At 36.0% G+C, this 17,337-nt stretch overlaps 3 protein-coding genes across 3 annotated transcripts; all 3 read right to left on the reverse strand.

The window, feature by feature from the left end:
- Positions 1-892: 892 nt before the first annotated feature.
- Positions 893-1,496, reverse strand: LOC113351676 (cysteine-rich receptor-like protein kinase 10). The gene is made up of 2 exons (XM_026595619.1): positions 1,292-1,496; positions 893-1,140 (listed from the first exon to the last, which is right to left on the reverse strand). The coding sequence occupies exons 1-2, from the start codon at positions 1,494-1,496 to the stop codon at positions 893-895; spliced, it is 453 nt and encodes a 150-aa protein (XP_026451404.1).
- Positions 1,497-2,463: 967 nt separating this feature from the next.
- LOC113351677 (cysteine-rich receptor-like protein kinase 10) lies at positions 2,464-4,026 on the reverse strand. Its single transcript, XM_026595620.1, has 2 exons — positions 3,311-4,026; positions 2,464-2,686 (listed from the first exon to the last, which is right to left on the reverse strand). The coding sequence occupies exons 1-2, from the start codon at positions 4,024-4,026 to the stop codon at positions 2,464-2,466; spliced, it is 939 nt and encodes a 312-aa protein (XP_026451405.1).
- Positions 4,027-15,338: 11,312 nt separating this feature from the next.
- Positions 15,339-16,535, reverse strand: LOC113351678 (uncharacterized mitochondrial protein AtMg00810-like). The gene has a single exon (XM_026595621.1). It carries the CDS (start codon positions 16,533-16,535, stop codon positions 15,339-15,341), a length of 1,197 nt encoding a protein of 398 aa, XP_026451406.1.
- Between the last annotated feature and the right edge of the window lie 802 nt (positions 16,536-17,337).

Genomic DNA, 17,337 nt, shown 5'->3' on the forward strand with positions numbered 1-17,337 from the left:
GTAAGGATATCAATAATACCGATATGTTGCCTGCCAAGACACACTGAAAAACTGTTTGTAAAACAACCATAAAATGACTGACATTCATACTTTTCACAGCTCTCCAACCTAATGTATTTTCGAAAGAAGTAAAAGACTCTATAACGTTTCTGCAATCACCAACAAAGAGGATGTTTTGTGTTTCTTTAAGTTTTAAAGCCCACAAAATAGCCTCATTAGCAGCAATGCATTCTACCTCCTCTGGTCCAGTAGTTAGACCTGAGCACGCCCTTGCTTCGATGCATTCTCCATTTGTGAAATGACGAGGGTGTCCAAATACACCATATGGACAATAGTCGAGACAATACAACAACTTGATATTCACTTGATAATAATTACGTCCGATACCGATTTGCTATTGGATTAATATCAAGTGATTCGGATTAACGCATAATAGTGTTATTTACTTAATTATAATAATAATAACAATTATAATGCCAAGTGATTGGGCAAATTTCTGCTGGTGATGAAGAATTGAAAACAGAGATACGGATTTTTGATGGAAATTCAATTATGTTGAGTGATTGAGCAATTCATCCGTTTCATTTATGAAAAAGTGTTAGGGATTTTTGAAATATTTTAGAGAGGGAGGGAGGAGGGACTCGAGGAAAGGCTCATTGCTTTTTAGTACGGGTATGGCATAGGGTTGTAAGCGGCGGCAGGATCCATATGACTCATGCCTGGATTATTTCCAACCTCACTTGCATTTGATGGAATTTGATTCCAAACAGTAAAGACCTCTTAGCTTAGATCATGTTGTTAAAATCTCTAACCAATTAAATAACTTCAAGACATGGACTTTGAGTCTGTTGAATAAAACTTAAATATGAAAATAGAAATATAATTACCGTTATCATGTTGTAATAGAATTCTCAAACCTCGCATAACAACTGGGTTTAAGAACTCCCTGACTTAGTGTCTGAAACATATTCGGATAATGACGACCATCAAGTGCACTTGATAAGCATCTATTACAGTCACTTCCTGACAGATCTGGAGTACATTGAACTAGCTCTTGAAAATTTAGACCTGTATAATTTACATCTCCCTTTGCAAACCTTATACTATAAGAAGAACCAGTGCCATTAGATGCAACTATTGCTACAATTTTATTCGTTAACTCGTTTATTAACTCATAAAATACAGTGTTTACTCTATAGCTTGTGGTTGGAAGATATATAGTTGGCTCCAGTTCCATGACAGAGAAGATTGATCTGTTTGAGTATCTTAACATACAATTTGTATAACATACAATTTGTATACCATACAATATATTCTTTCCCATTTGGACAACATTGAGTGGCATCTCTAGTAGAAATATCAGCACAATGTTTACAATCTTCATCTGTAAAGCCTCCTTTAAGAAGTAACATACTATAAACTCTATCTAAGCTTTGACCTATACTGTTATTATATAATGTTTTATTGGGTTTGATGTTGGATGAAAGCAGAGCCATAGTCTCATGGAGATTTTTCTCAAACAGGCAATTGGCTTTGTAATTCCCCGGTGAACAATATGAGTCTAATAAGTATTGATCTATAACTTGAATATAGATTATGAAGCCTATGACAGAGACAAAGTAGGGATAGTTTAACTGGAAGGTACCCATAATTATTACCAGCAAATTTTTGTGATTGATAATGATGAAGTATATCTTTTCATTTTAGAATGATTATGATAAACATGAGCATAGATATTCTAATGTAGTTTTAAGAATAGTTCTCTGTGTATTCATTGATAAGAAATGGCATGATTTATACAACTTTACACAAGTAGATAAGGAAAATAAAAGAAACACCTAACAATATCTAAGGTATATGCAACAAGAAATATACATGCAGTTACAACCAAATATCAAGACAATAATGTCAAGATATATAATATCAAGACAATATCTTAATACTTGCGTCGGACACGCGTCGTTGGTGCGTCCAAACCAGACGCGCACAGGACGCGCAAATTGATGCGATGGACACGCGTCGTGTCAGCGTCCCACACACATCCCGTGTCCGACGCAAGTCGGACGCGGACACAACTCAAGAAATGGAGCGTCCGTGCAACCCAGTTGGGCATCCTTCTTTTAAGTTTTGACTTTTAGCAAGTCCCTGTTGTAGAAAAATAATTCAATAGGTAAAATTAGTGAGGTGAGAGAAACAAATTTTTTTTTTTGTTGTTAAAAAACATATATTGCCTTAACTATACTTTGGGCACTGCCTAGTACAAAGTTGAGCAAAAAAGATCTTTGTGTTATCAAGTGACATTACGAGTATCAAAATAAACTACTGACTCTTTCTTAATACTTTTGGTAAGGATATCAATCATATCGATATGTTGCCTTCCAAGTCACACTGAAAAACTATTTGTAAAACAACCATAAAATGACTGACATTCATACTTTTCTTAGCTCTCCAACCTAATGTATTTTAGAAAGAAGTAAAAGACTCCATAACGTTCCTGCAATCACCAACAAAGATAATATTTTGTGTTTCTTTAAGTTTTAAATCCCACAAAACAGCCTCCTTAGCATCAATGCATTCTGCCTCCTCTGGTCCAGTAGTTAGACCTGAGCACGCCCTTGCTTCGATGCATTCTCCATTTGTGAAATGACGAGAGTGTCCAAATACACCACAACCAATCTGTTCCAACCTATAAGTCCAATACCAAGTGTGGTCGTCTATGGACAATAGTCGAGACAATACAACAACTTGATATTCACTTGATAATAGTTACATCCGATACCGATTTACTATTGGATTAATATCAAGTGATTAGGATTAACGCATAATAGTGTTATTTACTTAATTATAATAATAATAACAATTATAATGCCGAGTGATTGGGAAAATTTCTGCTGGTGATGAAGAATTGAAAAGAGAGATATGAATTTTTGATGGAAATTCACTTATGTTGAGTGATTGAGCAATTCATCCGTTTCATTTATGAAAAAGTGTTTCGTTTTTTTTTTGAAAGATTTTAGAAAAGGAGGGAGGAGGGACTCGAGGAAAGGCTCATTGCTTTTTTTACGGGTATGGCGTAGAGTTGTAAGCGGCGGCATGCTGCATATGACTCACGCCTGGCTTATTTCCAACCTCACTTGTATTTGATGGAATACGGTTCCAAACAGTAAAGACCTCTTAGCTTAGCTCATGTTGTTAAAATCTTTAACCAATTAAATAACTTCAAGACATGGACTTTGAGTCTATTGAATAAAACTTAAATATGAAAATAGAAATATGCTTACCGTTAACCGTTGTAATAGAATTCTCAAACCTCGCATAACAACTGGGTTTAAGAACTCCCCGACTTAGTGTGAGAAACATATTCGGATAACGACGACCATTAAGTGCACTTGATAAGCATCTATTACAGTCACTTCCTGACAGATATGGAGTACATTGAACTATCTCTTGAAAATTTAAACCTGTATAATTTACATCTCCCTTTGCAAACTTTATACTAGAAGAAGCACCAGTGCCATTAGATGCAACTATTGGTACAAGGTTATTCGTAAATTTGTTTATTAACTCATTAAATACAGTGTTTACTCTATAGCTTGTGGTTGGAAGATATGTAGTTGTCTCCAGTTCCATGACAGAGAAGATTGATCTGTTTGAGTATCTTAACATACAATTTGTATACCATACGATATATTCTTTCCCATTTGGACAACATTGAGTGGCATCTCTAGTAGAAATATCAGCACAATATTTACAATCTTCATCTGTAAGGCCTCCTTTACGAAGTAACATACCATAAACTCTATCTAAGCTTTGACCTATACTGTTATTATATAATGTTTTATTGAGTTTGATGTTGGATGAAAGCAGAGCCAGAGTCTCATGGTGATTTTTCTCAAACGGGCTATTGTCTTTGTAATTCCCCGGCGAACAATATGAGTCTAATAAGTATTGATCTATAACTTGAATAGCGATTGTGAAGCCTCTGGCAGAGAGAAAGTAGAGATAGTTTAACTGGAAGGTACCCATAATTATTACCAGCAAATTTTTGTGATTGATGATGATGAAGTATATCTTTTCATTTTAGAATGATTATGATAAACATGAGCATAGATATTCTAATGTAGTTATGAGAATAATTCTCTGTGTATTCATTAATAGGTAATGGCCTGATTTATACAAATTTTCACAACTAGATAAGACAAATAAAAGATACACCTAACAATATCTAAGGTATATACAACAAGAAATATATATGCAATTACAACCAAATATCAAGACAATAATGTCAAGATATATAATATCTTGACCATATCTTAATACTTGCGTCGGACACGCGTCGTCGGTGCGTCCAAACCAGACGCGCACATGACGCGCAAATTGATGCGTCGGACACGCGTCGTGTCAGCGTCCCACGCGCATCCTGTGTCCGACGCAATTCGGACTCCGACACGGCTCAAGAAATGGAGCGTCCGTGTAACCCAGTTGGGCATCATTCTTTTAAGTTTTGAATTTTAGCAAGTCCCTGTTGTAGAAAAAAAAATTCAATAGGTAAATTAATGAGGTGAGAGAAATAATTTTTTTTTTTTTATGTTAAAAAACATATATTGCCTTAACTAAACTTTGGGCAGTGCGTAGTACAAAGTTGAGCAAATAAGCTCTTTGTGTTATCAAGTGACAGATTACGAATTTCAAAATAAACTACTGACTCTTTCCTAATACTTCTGGTAAGGATATCAATCATATTGATATGTTTCCTGCCAAGACGCACTGAAAAACTGTTTGTAAAACAACCATAATATGACTGACATTCATATTTTTCTTAGCTCTCCAACCTAATATATTTTCGAAAAAGTAAAAGACTCGATAACGTTCCTGCAATCACCAACAAAGAGTATGTTTTGTGTTTCTTTAAGTTTTAAAGCCCACAAAATAGCCTCCTTAGCAGCAATGCATTCTGCCTCCTCTGGTCCAGTAGTTAGACCTGAGCACGCCCTTTCTTCGATGCATTATCCATTTGTGAAATGAAGAGGGTGTCCAAATACACCACAATCAATATGTTCCTACCTATAAGTTCAATACCAAGTGTGATCGTCTATGGACAATAGTCGAGACAATACAACAACTTGATATTCACTTGATAATAGTTACGTCCGATACTGATTTACTATTGGATTAATATCAAGTGATTAGGATTAAGGCATAATAGTGTTATTTACTTAATTATAATAATAATAACAATTATAATACCGAGTGATTGGGCAAATTTCTGCTGGTGATGAAGAATTGAAAAGAGAGATAGGGATTTTTAATGGAAATTCACTTATGTTGAGTGATTGAGCAATTCATCCGTTTCATTTATGAAAAAGTGATAGGCTTTCGGGATTGCCTATATGTAATAACCGCAATCGCACGGTATCTACAATGTAAACAAAGGCAAGTACGGGTCGTTCCCACGAGGAGCGGTGGAAATACCAATAATCAATATTCTTAATAAATTAACAATGACGTTTTTGGATTTTTGAAAGAATAATAACAAAGAAATAAACTAAACTAATAAAATGAATTCAATGGAAAAGTCGGTAACCAGGGTTTCATGGTATCCACTACTATCTCTATTAAAATCCTGAAACAAAACATAATTATGAATATATGTTTATTTTTCGTTCTATCAACATCACCTATTATATGTAATAGCGTCGCAAATATCACTGGGACACCCTAAGCATGGCACATCAAAAGACTAAACCCAAGCATGCACCATAAAATTGCGTTAGCGAGAAAGTTATACGAAACTAAAATATTGATTCACAAATATTATCTGGCTTTTCTAAGCATAACCCATCAAAGACATTAACCCAAGCATAGATTATCAAATAATAAGAACAAACATATTTGTGGAACCATCAATTACGCACAAAGGTTTTAAAACCGGTGAAGGAACAACTAATTTTTCATTCAAAGATTAATCTATTCAAATCATAATGGTTTTTTTTCTCAATTAATCAATTCAAATAGCCTAATACCCCAAGTAGTTTCAACCATAAACATCCTAGTTACAAGAAATCTAGTGAAGCATGGCTTTCTCAAAAGCCATAAACAAAATAAACAAAATCACAAGCTAATCAGAAACGAAATTGAAAATGAAACTTCAAACCGAAATCCTTTTTATGTGTCTCTATAGACGCTCCTCCTTTTGTTTATCTCTCCAGGCTCCGAAGCCGCAGCTTCTTTTTAGTTCTTCTGATTGCGGCTCACTCGCCGACCACTGTTCTTTCTCTTCTTCCCGGCTCTACAGCCGGCCTCCTCCTCTCTCTGTCCCATTTTGTTTATATAACAGCTGCTGTTATAGAAATCCGACCAAGACCTAATAGAATTGCCTAGGCCCAGTCCATCCCGGTCCATTACTACCTCATGTTTCCAAGTTCCAGCCATTTCCCGAAGTAGGAATTACCAATAGGTACTATTATGGTAGTCTTAGTTAATGGCAGGTCCACCCACTAAAGCCCAGTAACTAGAGGTCCATAGTTTTAGAGAAGAAAAAAATTGGACCCAAAATTTTATTCCCAGATCCTAGACACGTGCGAGACTATTGGTGTACATATTTATAATACCCAAATTAACCTTTAGTGCAATAAATATATAAACAAGGGATTGATTATGTTTTCCAGATTTGTTTTTTCTTTTCTATTTCCTCTCACTGCTGCTACTGGATTTTGATGAAATCCAATTCATTTTCTTCATCTTCTCTCGTTTGTGTATCATGAAAAGTTCTGGTGATGAATATTTTTATAAGGTCTTGATCGATTCACGAATCCAAGATCGATTCTGTTTATATGGAGCTTCTGGTAAGTTGATTTAATCATTAATTAGTTGATGTTTGATTATGTTTTCCGGTCTTCATGCTTAATTAGATCTGATATTTCATTTTCATTTTGTTAGTCTTTGATTTGTTTTTAGTTTGATTTTGTATATTAATCATCAGTACGTATATGATGTACTGGTGGTTTTTGATGAAAATAGTTCAGATCTAGTTATAAAATCATGTTTTATGTTCATTTCGTTACTAAATCTGATATTTTTAGTTTTGTTTTTGTTGTCTTTTGGTTTAGTTTCAGTTTGATTTTGTGTATTAACCATCAGTACGTGTATGACGTACTATTTTTCCGTGTTTACTATGTATCTATAGGTTTGGTTTCAGTTTTGGTTGTTTATTAACCATCAGTTCGTATATGACGTACTGTTTTTATGCATCTTGATCGTAATTATTCGATCTTTTTGGGTTAGATTATGTTTTTTTTTAGCTTATTTGAACTTTCAATTTGATTATCTTGTTATTTTCGTTTCTTTATTTTCTCAAAATCATGTTTGTTTGTTGTTTCACGGGTATTATCCGGAAGTACATATGTTGCATACTAATTTGAACTTCTTTTGATTTTGTTTTATTCTTAGTTTTATCACTTGTTGTGGTTTGATCCATAAGTACATATCTTTCATACTAAAATAAGACTCTCGATTATGTTTTTTTGATAGATTCATTACATGGGGTTTGTTTTTTAGTTCATGAATCAGCAGTACATATGTGTCATACTGATACGAACTGCTTTTGATTGTGTTTTATTCTTAGTTATATCATTTGTTGTTGTTTCATCCATAGTGTTTTTATTCTTAGTTATATCATTATGTGGAATACTGACACAAACTGTTTTTTTGTTTTTGGGTTGATCCATTAGTACGTATGTGTAGTACTGAATATGTGCTTTAATTCGTCTATATTCATGGATTCGTCACTTTTTCTTTACATGCAGTTGATTTTTTAGTTCATTTGATTTTGTTTTATTCAAAGTTTTGCCACTGTTTGTCTGTTGGTAGTTTAGTTCGGGTTAGGCGTAGGAATGGATCGTGGTGGCCGTGGCGTATAACGGGATTTCCTGAATTTCTTGATGGTTGCGTCCTTTCTATGAAGGATCAAACTCCGGTGAAGTTCTTGGGACGATATAATGCAAACATGTAAGTGTTTCGATATTCTTGTTTATGTAATCTTGTTTAGTATGAAGTGTGTTTTAATGGGTGTGCATAATGTATGTACTGCATTCTCATGCATTTTTAGTGTGTTTTGATGAGAGTGTGTAATGCATGTATTGCATTCTCATGCATTTTTAGTGAGTTTGCTGGAGTCCATAATGAATGTACTGTATTATTCCCAGATAAGTATTGTAGAAGGTTTTTGCAGCTTCATTTGGTATAATTTGGCAGTGCGTATATGCTGCACTGCTGAAAATTCAGTTTATATACGCTACACTGACGAGAAATCAGTGTATAAATGTTGCACTCTGTAAAAATCACAGTCTACACTTCATAGAACATTACAATAGCTGCTGGTTTTTTGCTCCATAACTATTATTCTGCACTAAGCATAACCAAGTAATCCGCTTGGAGTTTTTATACATTTTTTGATCATCTCAGTTGGTCACTTAGCAGGGGGCTCAACAAGACGTGCTAGTTGATATGGTTGCATAAAGTCATTTTTACAAGCAGAGATTGGTACACCTTATCAACACAACTACGTAAGACTCTTGTTTAAGTTTCTTTTTTCGCATAGAGGAATACCAAAAAAAAAAAAACTAATAAAACAGTTTATCTCCTTGCTATACCTTTTTCTCTTAGTATACCAGCACCGTCGTCTATCCGCTGGACAACCCATAACAATTTTAGTTTCAATTTTTAAGTATATTCACTCTATAATTACCCAAGTTGGACTAAGTGAAGTATTGTTCATTATGGGGACATTTATAGGATCCTGTACATATTTTTCTTAACATTAAATCCGTGTTATTATGTTTAAAATCCACTGAAAATATGAGTGCATCCAATACGTACTGATAGTTGTGAAACGAAGACTTGCCTTTCTTAGCATTACACATAGGTTTAGATAGAATTAGTTGTGTTTTGTAACGCAATCACTGTCATGGTGTGAAAGGAAGAATTTTGTTTCTTAGCATTATCCATTGGTTATATGATCTTTTTGGGTTGGTAATGGAATTGGCTTATTAAGCAGTTTATGTGTTGGTTCGAGAACGATTTTTTTTTTGGATTATACAGTATGAATTGAGTTTATTCAAGGATGATTTTTGTAGATGTAAAACATGAACTGAGTGTAGGTATACTGTCAATAAATTGGGTGTATAAGTACTGTCAAGAAATAGTTATTTGTTGCCTTCGAAAAAGAAAGGACCGAATAAATTGAGTGCAGATGTACTGTCAAGAAATTGAGTACATCATTTATAGACTGGAAAACATTTTGCAGGATTATTACTCTTCGTTAGTTGGTATGGTTTGCTAAACGCCTACACGTCTTAAGAGTTTTCATTGATAATGGGTGATAAGTGCCTTAAATACATCTTTTGAATGTCAATTTTTTATGCTTTTCTTAGTTATTTCTCTTGTATTTTTGTATATTACGTTTGTTTTATTTTGCAGACATTTTGGAGTCATGTTACATGAAAGAAGAGGAGAAGAGGCATAATTCATCATTTTGGCTACGCTAGGTGCTAATGGATTTGAAGCCAAGGCAGTCACACTTATTAATCGGGGTAGCCACCTGCTGTGATAAGGGACAATCTTATACACAGCAACAACAAAGCTAGGTCCTAATACACTCGACCAGTTCCGCTCATTTCATCTCAGTCTACAACCAAAATACGAAGAGCTGCTGCCAAGAGTTCACCGTTGTCCAACAAAGTCGACCAGCATCTAGTCACGGTTCTTGTGGTCGTTTTTGAGGAGGAAAGGCGTGATCCAGAAGCTCAGAACAACAAGACAGAGTGAGAGATTAATACCGAGAAACCAGTTGGGAAAGAGTTGTTGTCTGTCATTGATTGGAATGAAGATCAAGGGAGATCAGGCTGGGATCTCGAAGCTGAGAAGGAAATAAAGATTGGGTATTCAATTTTGGAGAGTTTGGTTTGATTTTGAAGTCGTTTTGCTGCCAAGAGAAGGCAGTGAAGAGAAGACAAGTTAATATAAAGGATTCTTAAATGCTACATACGGGCAACTCCAGATAAAGCTTGATTTAGAACTTGAGATAAACATGGAAACATTGGTCGAATATTCAAAGATTGGGTTTGTAAAACTTGGACGAAAAACCAGTTAAGAGAGTGAAGCTTCTTGCCGTTGATTTTGATAGTTAACAGTGCAGAAGATATGTACTCGAATTTATAAGTATATAAGCTATGTGTACTCAAATTTGTAAGCAGTGCAGCGGATATGTACTCAATATAATAAGGGTGTAGACACGCACACGTTTGGTAGTAGAGGGTATTATGGTCATTTCAATGTTTTCAATTAATTTTAGACCTCCAGATAAAAATAATTTCCGGTTGAACCCTACTATAAATAACCTTATGGGCTTAGGACCAAACAAGAAATTTTCCTTTCCCGAATCCGGCCACATCACCTCTATCCATTCTCTGGTCCTCTCTCAGCCACCACCGAAATAACGCCGTCGAGAACTTCAATTTCATTGCTGCAGTGAACATCATTTACATTCAGTTCCAATAAGTCAACACGTCTCCATTATTTGCTCGCTGCCAATCAATTCCTCTTTATTCCTTGTTTTCCCAAACTAAGAACCTTTGTTGTAAAACCAGCATGAAAAGCCGAGACTTCTCACCACATCATTCATGGCTAGCGATCCAACCTTGTTCACAACCATGGATCAACACCACCAGCAGATTTGGCAGTCAGAACTCCCAATACAGACCCATCATTCACTTTCTCGAACCACATCAAACTCCCATATTCTGTATAAGCAACCACCACTCCAGTTCGATACCATCATCTGTACCTTCACAGCAATTGCAGGTCGACTAACCCTTTACAGCAGTGCTCGTATATCGACTACGGTTCAAGCCATTGCACCAACTCAAATCACAGAAACACTTCTCGCTTTCTGACCCTCTACTTACCACTGCATGCAACGGCAGCTGATTCCATCCTTCTTGATTTTCAGTCCACATAACGACCTTGCTTTGCTCCAACAACACGGCCATCGAACTTGTAAAGATTTGATGCCGCTGTTAATGAATGAAACATCACCAGCGCCACCTTCTATTCGGACCATCTGACCATACTCAATCCCGTCAGCACTATCATCTTTGTTTTTCTCATCTCTTCACCCTGAGTTGACTGAACCATAACTCCATTTGAGATATGCAGATGAAATCACCACCAGATGAGCCAATATTCACGCCTGCAGGTCTCATCATACAACCACCATTTGATTTCAGCCAAAACCACTGGAGATCATTCATCTCGACAACAACAGCTCTTTTGTTTGCTCCATCGACACACAATGAACTCCAGTGAATAATCCAGCTCAGGCCACTGCCCATTCAAACACATAAACACCACCAGCGCCTTTATCTACCTGATCTTCGAAAGCAAATGCCACCCTGAGCTTCCTCTTGTGTAGTGGATGTGTTTGGCAAATGAAACCATTCCGTTGCCCCAAGTTTTGCTCAGTCTCCTTTTGGTGCCGTGTGAACTGTGATATTGCTACTTTGAGTCACAAATGCTTTTTCGGCTGCCATTTAGCTATGTCTTCTTTTTGTGATCAAACTCACTTGTACTTTCTACAAAAGCATTAAAATAATATTATTAGTTAAAATATCGAGTCCTACCTAATATAAATATTGGTATAAAATATAGTATTTATGTGCGTATCAACACCCCCACACTTATATTTTGCTAGTTCCGAGCAAAACAAACAATATATCCGCTAAACAGCTGGATAAAGAGTGATGTCCGCTAAACATCAAGACGGAACCACTAAACAGTGGTTTAGAGAAGTCTGCTAAACAGCAAGACAAACCACTAAACAGTGGTTTAGAAATGTCTGCTAAACATCTAGACGGATCCACTAAACAATGGATAGAGATGTCTGCTAAACAGCTAGACAGAGAGACCCGCTAAACAGCTGATCATTTTTTTTTATTGTAGACTCGCTAAACAGCTGGTCATTTTTTTTTAAGACCCGCTCTACAGCTGGTCATCATGCAATTTTTTAATGAAAATTCCTAACGAAAATGCCACTCCCCCGCACTTAAACATTACACTGTCCTCAATGTAATTGAGTCATCCAACGTAAAAATTATGATGAGAAATCCTAAAATGCTAAAAGTAAACAAATAAAAATGAAACAAGAACATAGATGTACCTACTGGAATATACAAATAAGATTTACCATATATCAACAACCTAAATATTTGGGGATCAACCCATAGCACAATATATATAACCGATGACAACCTCAAATCCTCGCTGAAGCCACATAAAGATATAGAGATTATCAAAGGAAAGAGTGACCCCCAAACCTAGGTTTTGCAAAGGATGTATGATTTTGATCAAAAATTACCGATTCAAAGGGATCTCTAGAGATAGGAGCTGAAACAATCTGAGAGTCATGCACAGGCAAAGAGAAGTCACGAGATGCGAAATAATCTAGTAATACTGGAGAAGCACGCAGTTCTAATCTTAAATTAGGAATCTTCCGAAAAGTTGTGCTAACAATTCTAGGTGTATTAAATTCTCCACTAGGTTTGCGAACCTGTACTAAATCATCATCATAATCATCATCAACCAAGGAATCAATAGGAATATCACAATAAAGATGATTAGAAGTGACCTTATAGATAGAGTGTAATGTCTCTAAGTCGTTAGACTTAACCACAATTTCCTCTGAATTAACACATTCTTCATAAGCATCATTGTTATAGCACTGATATGTCACACCGCCTAAAAGAATGGTGTACTCAATCCTAAACTCATCCTTTTGAATAGGCGAGTGATCATTATCACGATCAGGAGTTGGACTAAATACACCACCTTCACTTGGTATGAAAATGTCTCTATTCCTATGATCACAACTATCAAGTTCATTATCATTATCCATACACATTGATTCATTAGTTAAAGCAGTTTCATCATAAATATCAAGAGTATTAGAAAAATTAGAACTTGTCTCCTCGGTAAGACCAAAATCTTTTACCGACTGTGTTAGTTGAGCAATCTATAAATCAGTTTGTTCAGCAAGTTGAGCAATATAATCATGGCTTTTACTAAGCTCGGCAAAAAAATTCATTAGCTTTGGTCTGTTCAGCAATTTCAATATTGAGGCTTTCTAACAAAGATAGTTGTGATGCAGATGGGTCAATGTCTTTGATGGGTTATGCTTAGAAAAGCCAGATAATATTTGTGAATCAATATTTTAGTTTCGTATAACTTTCTCGCTAACGCAATTTGATGGTGCATGCTTGGGTTTAGTCTTTTGATGTGCCACGCTTAGGGTGTCCCAATGATATTTGCGACGCTATTACATATAATAGGTGATGTTGATAGAACGAAAAATAAACATATATTCATAATTATGTTTCGTTTTAGGATTTGAATAGAGATAGTAGTGGATACCATGAAACCATGGTTACCGACTTTTCCATTGAATTCATTTTATTAGTTTAGTTTATTTCTTCGTTATTATTCTTTCAAAAATCCAAAAATGTCATTGTTAATTGATTAAGAATATTGATTATTGGTATTTCCACCGCTCCTCATGGGAACGACCCGTACTTGCCTCTGTCTACATTGTAGACACCGCGCGATTTTGGTTATTACATATAGGCAATCCCGAAAGCCTATCAAATTTTGGTGCCGCTTCCCGGGAGGGAGGAGGGAATTGAGGGAGGGAGGGAAGAGGTACTCGAGGAAAGTCTCATTGCATTTTGGTACGGGTATGGCGTAGGGTTGTAAGCGGCGGCAGGCTCCATATGACTCACACCTGGCTTATTTCCAACCTCACTTGTATTTGATGGAATTCGGTTCCAAACAGTAAAGACCTCTTAGCTTTGCCCATGTTGTTAAATTCCCTAACCAATTAAATAACTTCAAGACATGGACTTTGAGTCTGTTGAATAAAACTTAAATATGAAAATATAAATATGCTTACCGTTATCCGTTGTAATAGAATTCTCAAACCTCACATAAAAACTGGGTTTAAGAACTCCCCGACTTAGTGTCAGAAACATATTCGTATAACGACGACCATCAAGTGCACTTGATAAACATCTATTACAGTCACTTCCTGACAGATCTGGAGTACATTGAACTAGCTCTTGAAAATTTAGACCTGTATAATTTACATCTCCCTTTGCAAAATTTATACTAGAAGAAGCACCAGTTCCATTAGATGCAACTATTGCTACAAGGTTATTCGTTAATTCGTTTATTAACTTATTAAATACAGTGTTTACTCTATAGCTTGTGGTTGACAGATATATAGTTGGCTCCAGTTACATGACAGAGAAGATTGATTTGTTTGAGTATCTTAACATACAATTTGTATACCATACAATATATTCTTTCCCATTTGGACAACATTGAGTGGCATCTCTAGTAGAAATATCAACACAATGTTTACAATCTTCATCTGTAAGGCCTCCTTTACGTAGTAACATACCATAAACTTAATCTAAGTTTGACATATACTGTTATTATATAATATTTTATTGGGTTTGATCTTGGATGAAAGCAGAGCCAGAGTCTCATGGAGATCTTTCTCAAACGGGCTATTGTCTTTGTAATTCCCCGGTGAACAATATGAGTCTAATAATTATTGAGCTATAACTTGAATAGAGATTGTGAAGCCTATGGCAGAGAGAAAGTAGAGATAGTTTAACTGGAAGGTACCCATAATTATTACCAGCAAATTTTTGTGATTGATGATGATGAAGTATATCTTTTCATTTTAGAATGATTATGATAAACATGAGCATAGATATTCTAATGTAGTTGTGAGAATAATTCTCTGTGTACTCATTGATAGGCAATGGCCTGATTTGTACAACTTTTGCAAAACTAGATAAAGAAAATAAAAGAAACACCTAACAATATCTAAGGTATATACAACAAGAAATATACATGCAGTTACAACCAAATATCAAGACAATAACATCAAGATATATAATATCTTGACCATATCTTAATACCCCCCCCCCCCCCCCCCCGGACTCAAGGTGGTGGAGTACACATCTTGAGTCTGGAAATTAAGAATCAAAGACGAGCTGCAGAGTGAGTCTTGGTGAAAAGATCAGCCACTTGAAATTCTGATTTGACATGCAGAAGAGTGATTGTACCTTTCTTAAAATGATGACGAGTAAAATTACAATCTATATCAATATTTTTGTACGTTCATGGAAGACATCATTGTGTGTAATTTGAATAGCATCCTTGTTATCGCAATGCAGTAGTGTAGGAGCAGAAATTAGAACTCCCATATCACAAAGAATTCACCGTAACCAAATGAGTTCAGATGTGGTGTGAGCAAGAGATCTATACTCTGCTTCAGCACTAGAACGAGAAACCACACTTTGCTTCTTACTTCTCCAAGAAATCAAAGAATCCCCTAAAAACACACAATATCCTGTAATGGATCTTCTGTTCGTAACATCCCCAGCCGAATCAAAATCAGAATATGCTCGAAGAGTAAGATCAGACTTGGATGAGAAACACATGCCTTGATACAGAGACCCCTTGATGTATCTTAAAATTCTGAGAACAGCTGCATAATGAGTAGACCTTGGAACAGACATAAACTGACTGACTATGTGAACATCATGACTTATGTATGGTCTTGTAATGGTGAGATAATTAAGACTCCCTTCTAATTGACGATACAATGTTGGATTGGGCAACAAAGTTCCATCAGTGGGACTATATTTCACATTTAGTTCAAGAGGTATGTCAATTACCTTATTGTCAGACAATCCCGCACGTTGTATAATCTTGGATGCATATTTTACTTTTGATATGAAGTAACCAGTGGAAGACGTGCCAACTTCAGTGCCAAGAAAATATCTTAGAGTTCCAAGATATTTCATCTTAAAACAGTTGCTAAGATATGACTTGAGATGAATAATACCTTGTGTGTCACTGCCGGTAATAAAAATGTCGTCAACATACAAGAGAAAAATGACAATCCCATTTACTGATGATCTGGCGAACATAGCTGAATCATAGGAAATTTGTGAAACACCATACTGAATAATTGCATTGCTAAACTTCTCAAACCAAGCACGAGGTGCTTGTTTGAGCCCATATAATGCACGCCTAAGCTTACATACTTGATTTGGCCCATGAGGTAGACCAGAAGGAGGCTGCATGTATACCTCCTCTTGTAACTCATCATGAAGAAAAGCATTCTTCACGTCCATTTGATGAAGCCCCCATTGTCGTACTGCAGCAACAACAAGTAATGTACGAACTGTAACCATTCTAGCTACTAGTGCAAATATTTCTTCATAATCAACACCATACTCTTGTGTATATCCTTTTGCAATAATTCGTGATTTACATCGTTCAAAATCACCATCTGACTTGGTTTTAACTTTGTAAACCAATCTGCTTCCAACAACTGATTTTCCAGGAGGAAGATCCACAATTTCCCATGTCCCTTCCTCTTGGTGTGCATCTAATTTATCATCCATTGAATCCTGCCATTGTGGAGTGGCTGCTGCTTCTATGTATGTTTTTGGTTCATAAAATGACAAAATAGAAGATAAAAAACAATGATAGTCTGCATACTTAGCTGGTGGTCTTATATTACGAGGTGACAAAGCTATCTCTTAAAGATCAGGATCTCGTTCCGGAGTCGCACTGTCAGGTTGAGTAGTAGAGTGGTCGAGTTCTTCAGAGATGAGTGTAGAATTCTCAGTTGATGACTCTGGTGAAGGACTGGTGGTTTCCAAAGAAAATGGATCTAAATACGTAAAGCTTTCAAATGTTGATGACTGACTACTTGGAAGGGTCCAAAAAGGAATCTTTTCCCAGAAGGTGACATGACGTGATACTCGCAGTTTGCGATTAACTAGATCATAGCAACGATATCCCTTATGCTCAACTCCGTAACCAAGAAAAACACAAATGATATTCTTCTGACTAAGTCTATTTCGTTCTCTTTCAGGTAGAAGAACAAAGCATGTTGAGACAAAAAGTTTTAAGCTCAGAGTAGTTAGGTTTGTTTCCATACAGACATTCATATGGAGATATACCACCTATAACAGCTATTGGTACACGATTGATTGTATACACTGCTGTGAGAACAGATTCACCCCAAAAATTGGAAGGAACGAAAGCTGAAATTAACTGGGTTCTGGCTGTTTCAATGATATGACAGTGTTTGCGTTCTGCAACTCCGTTTTGTTCTGGTGTTTCAGTACAAGAAAGTTGAAGAATAGTGCCTTGAGTTTTGAGAAATTCTCGAAAAGGATTAGATATGTACTCCCCCCC

Source organism: Papaver somniferum, chromosome 2 (assembly GCF_003573695.1).
Source record: "Papaver somniferum cultivar HN1 chromosome 2, ASM357369v1, whole genome shotgun sequence".
Classification (NCBI taxonomy): Eukaryota; Viridiplantae; Streptophyta; class Magnoliopsida; order Ranunculales; family Papaveraceae; genus Papaver; species Papaver somniferum.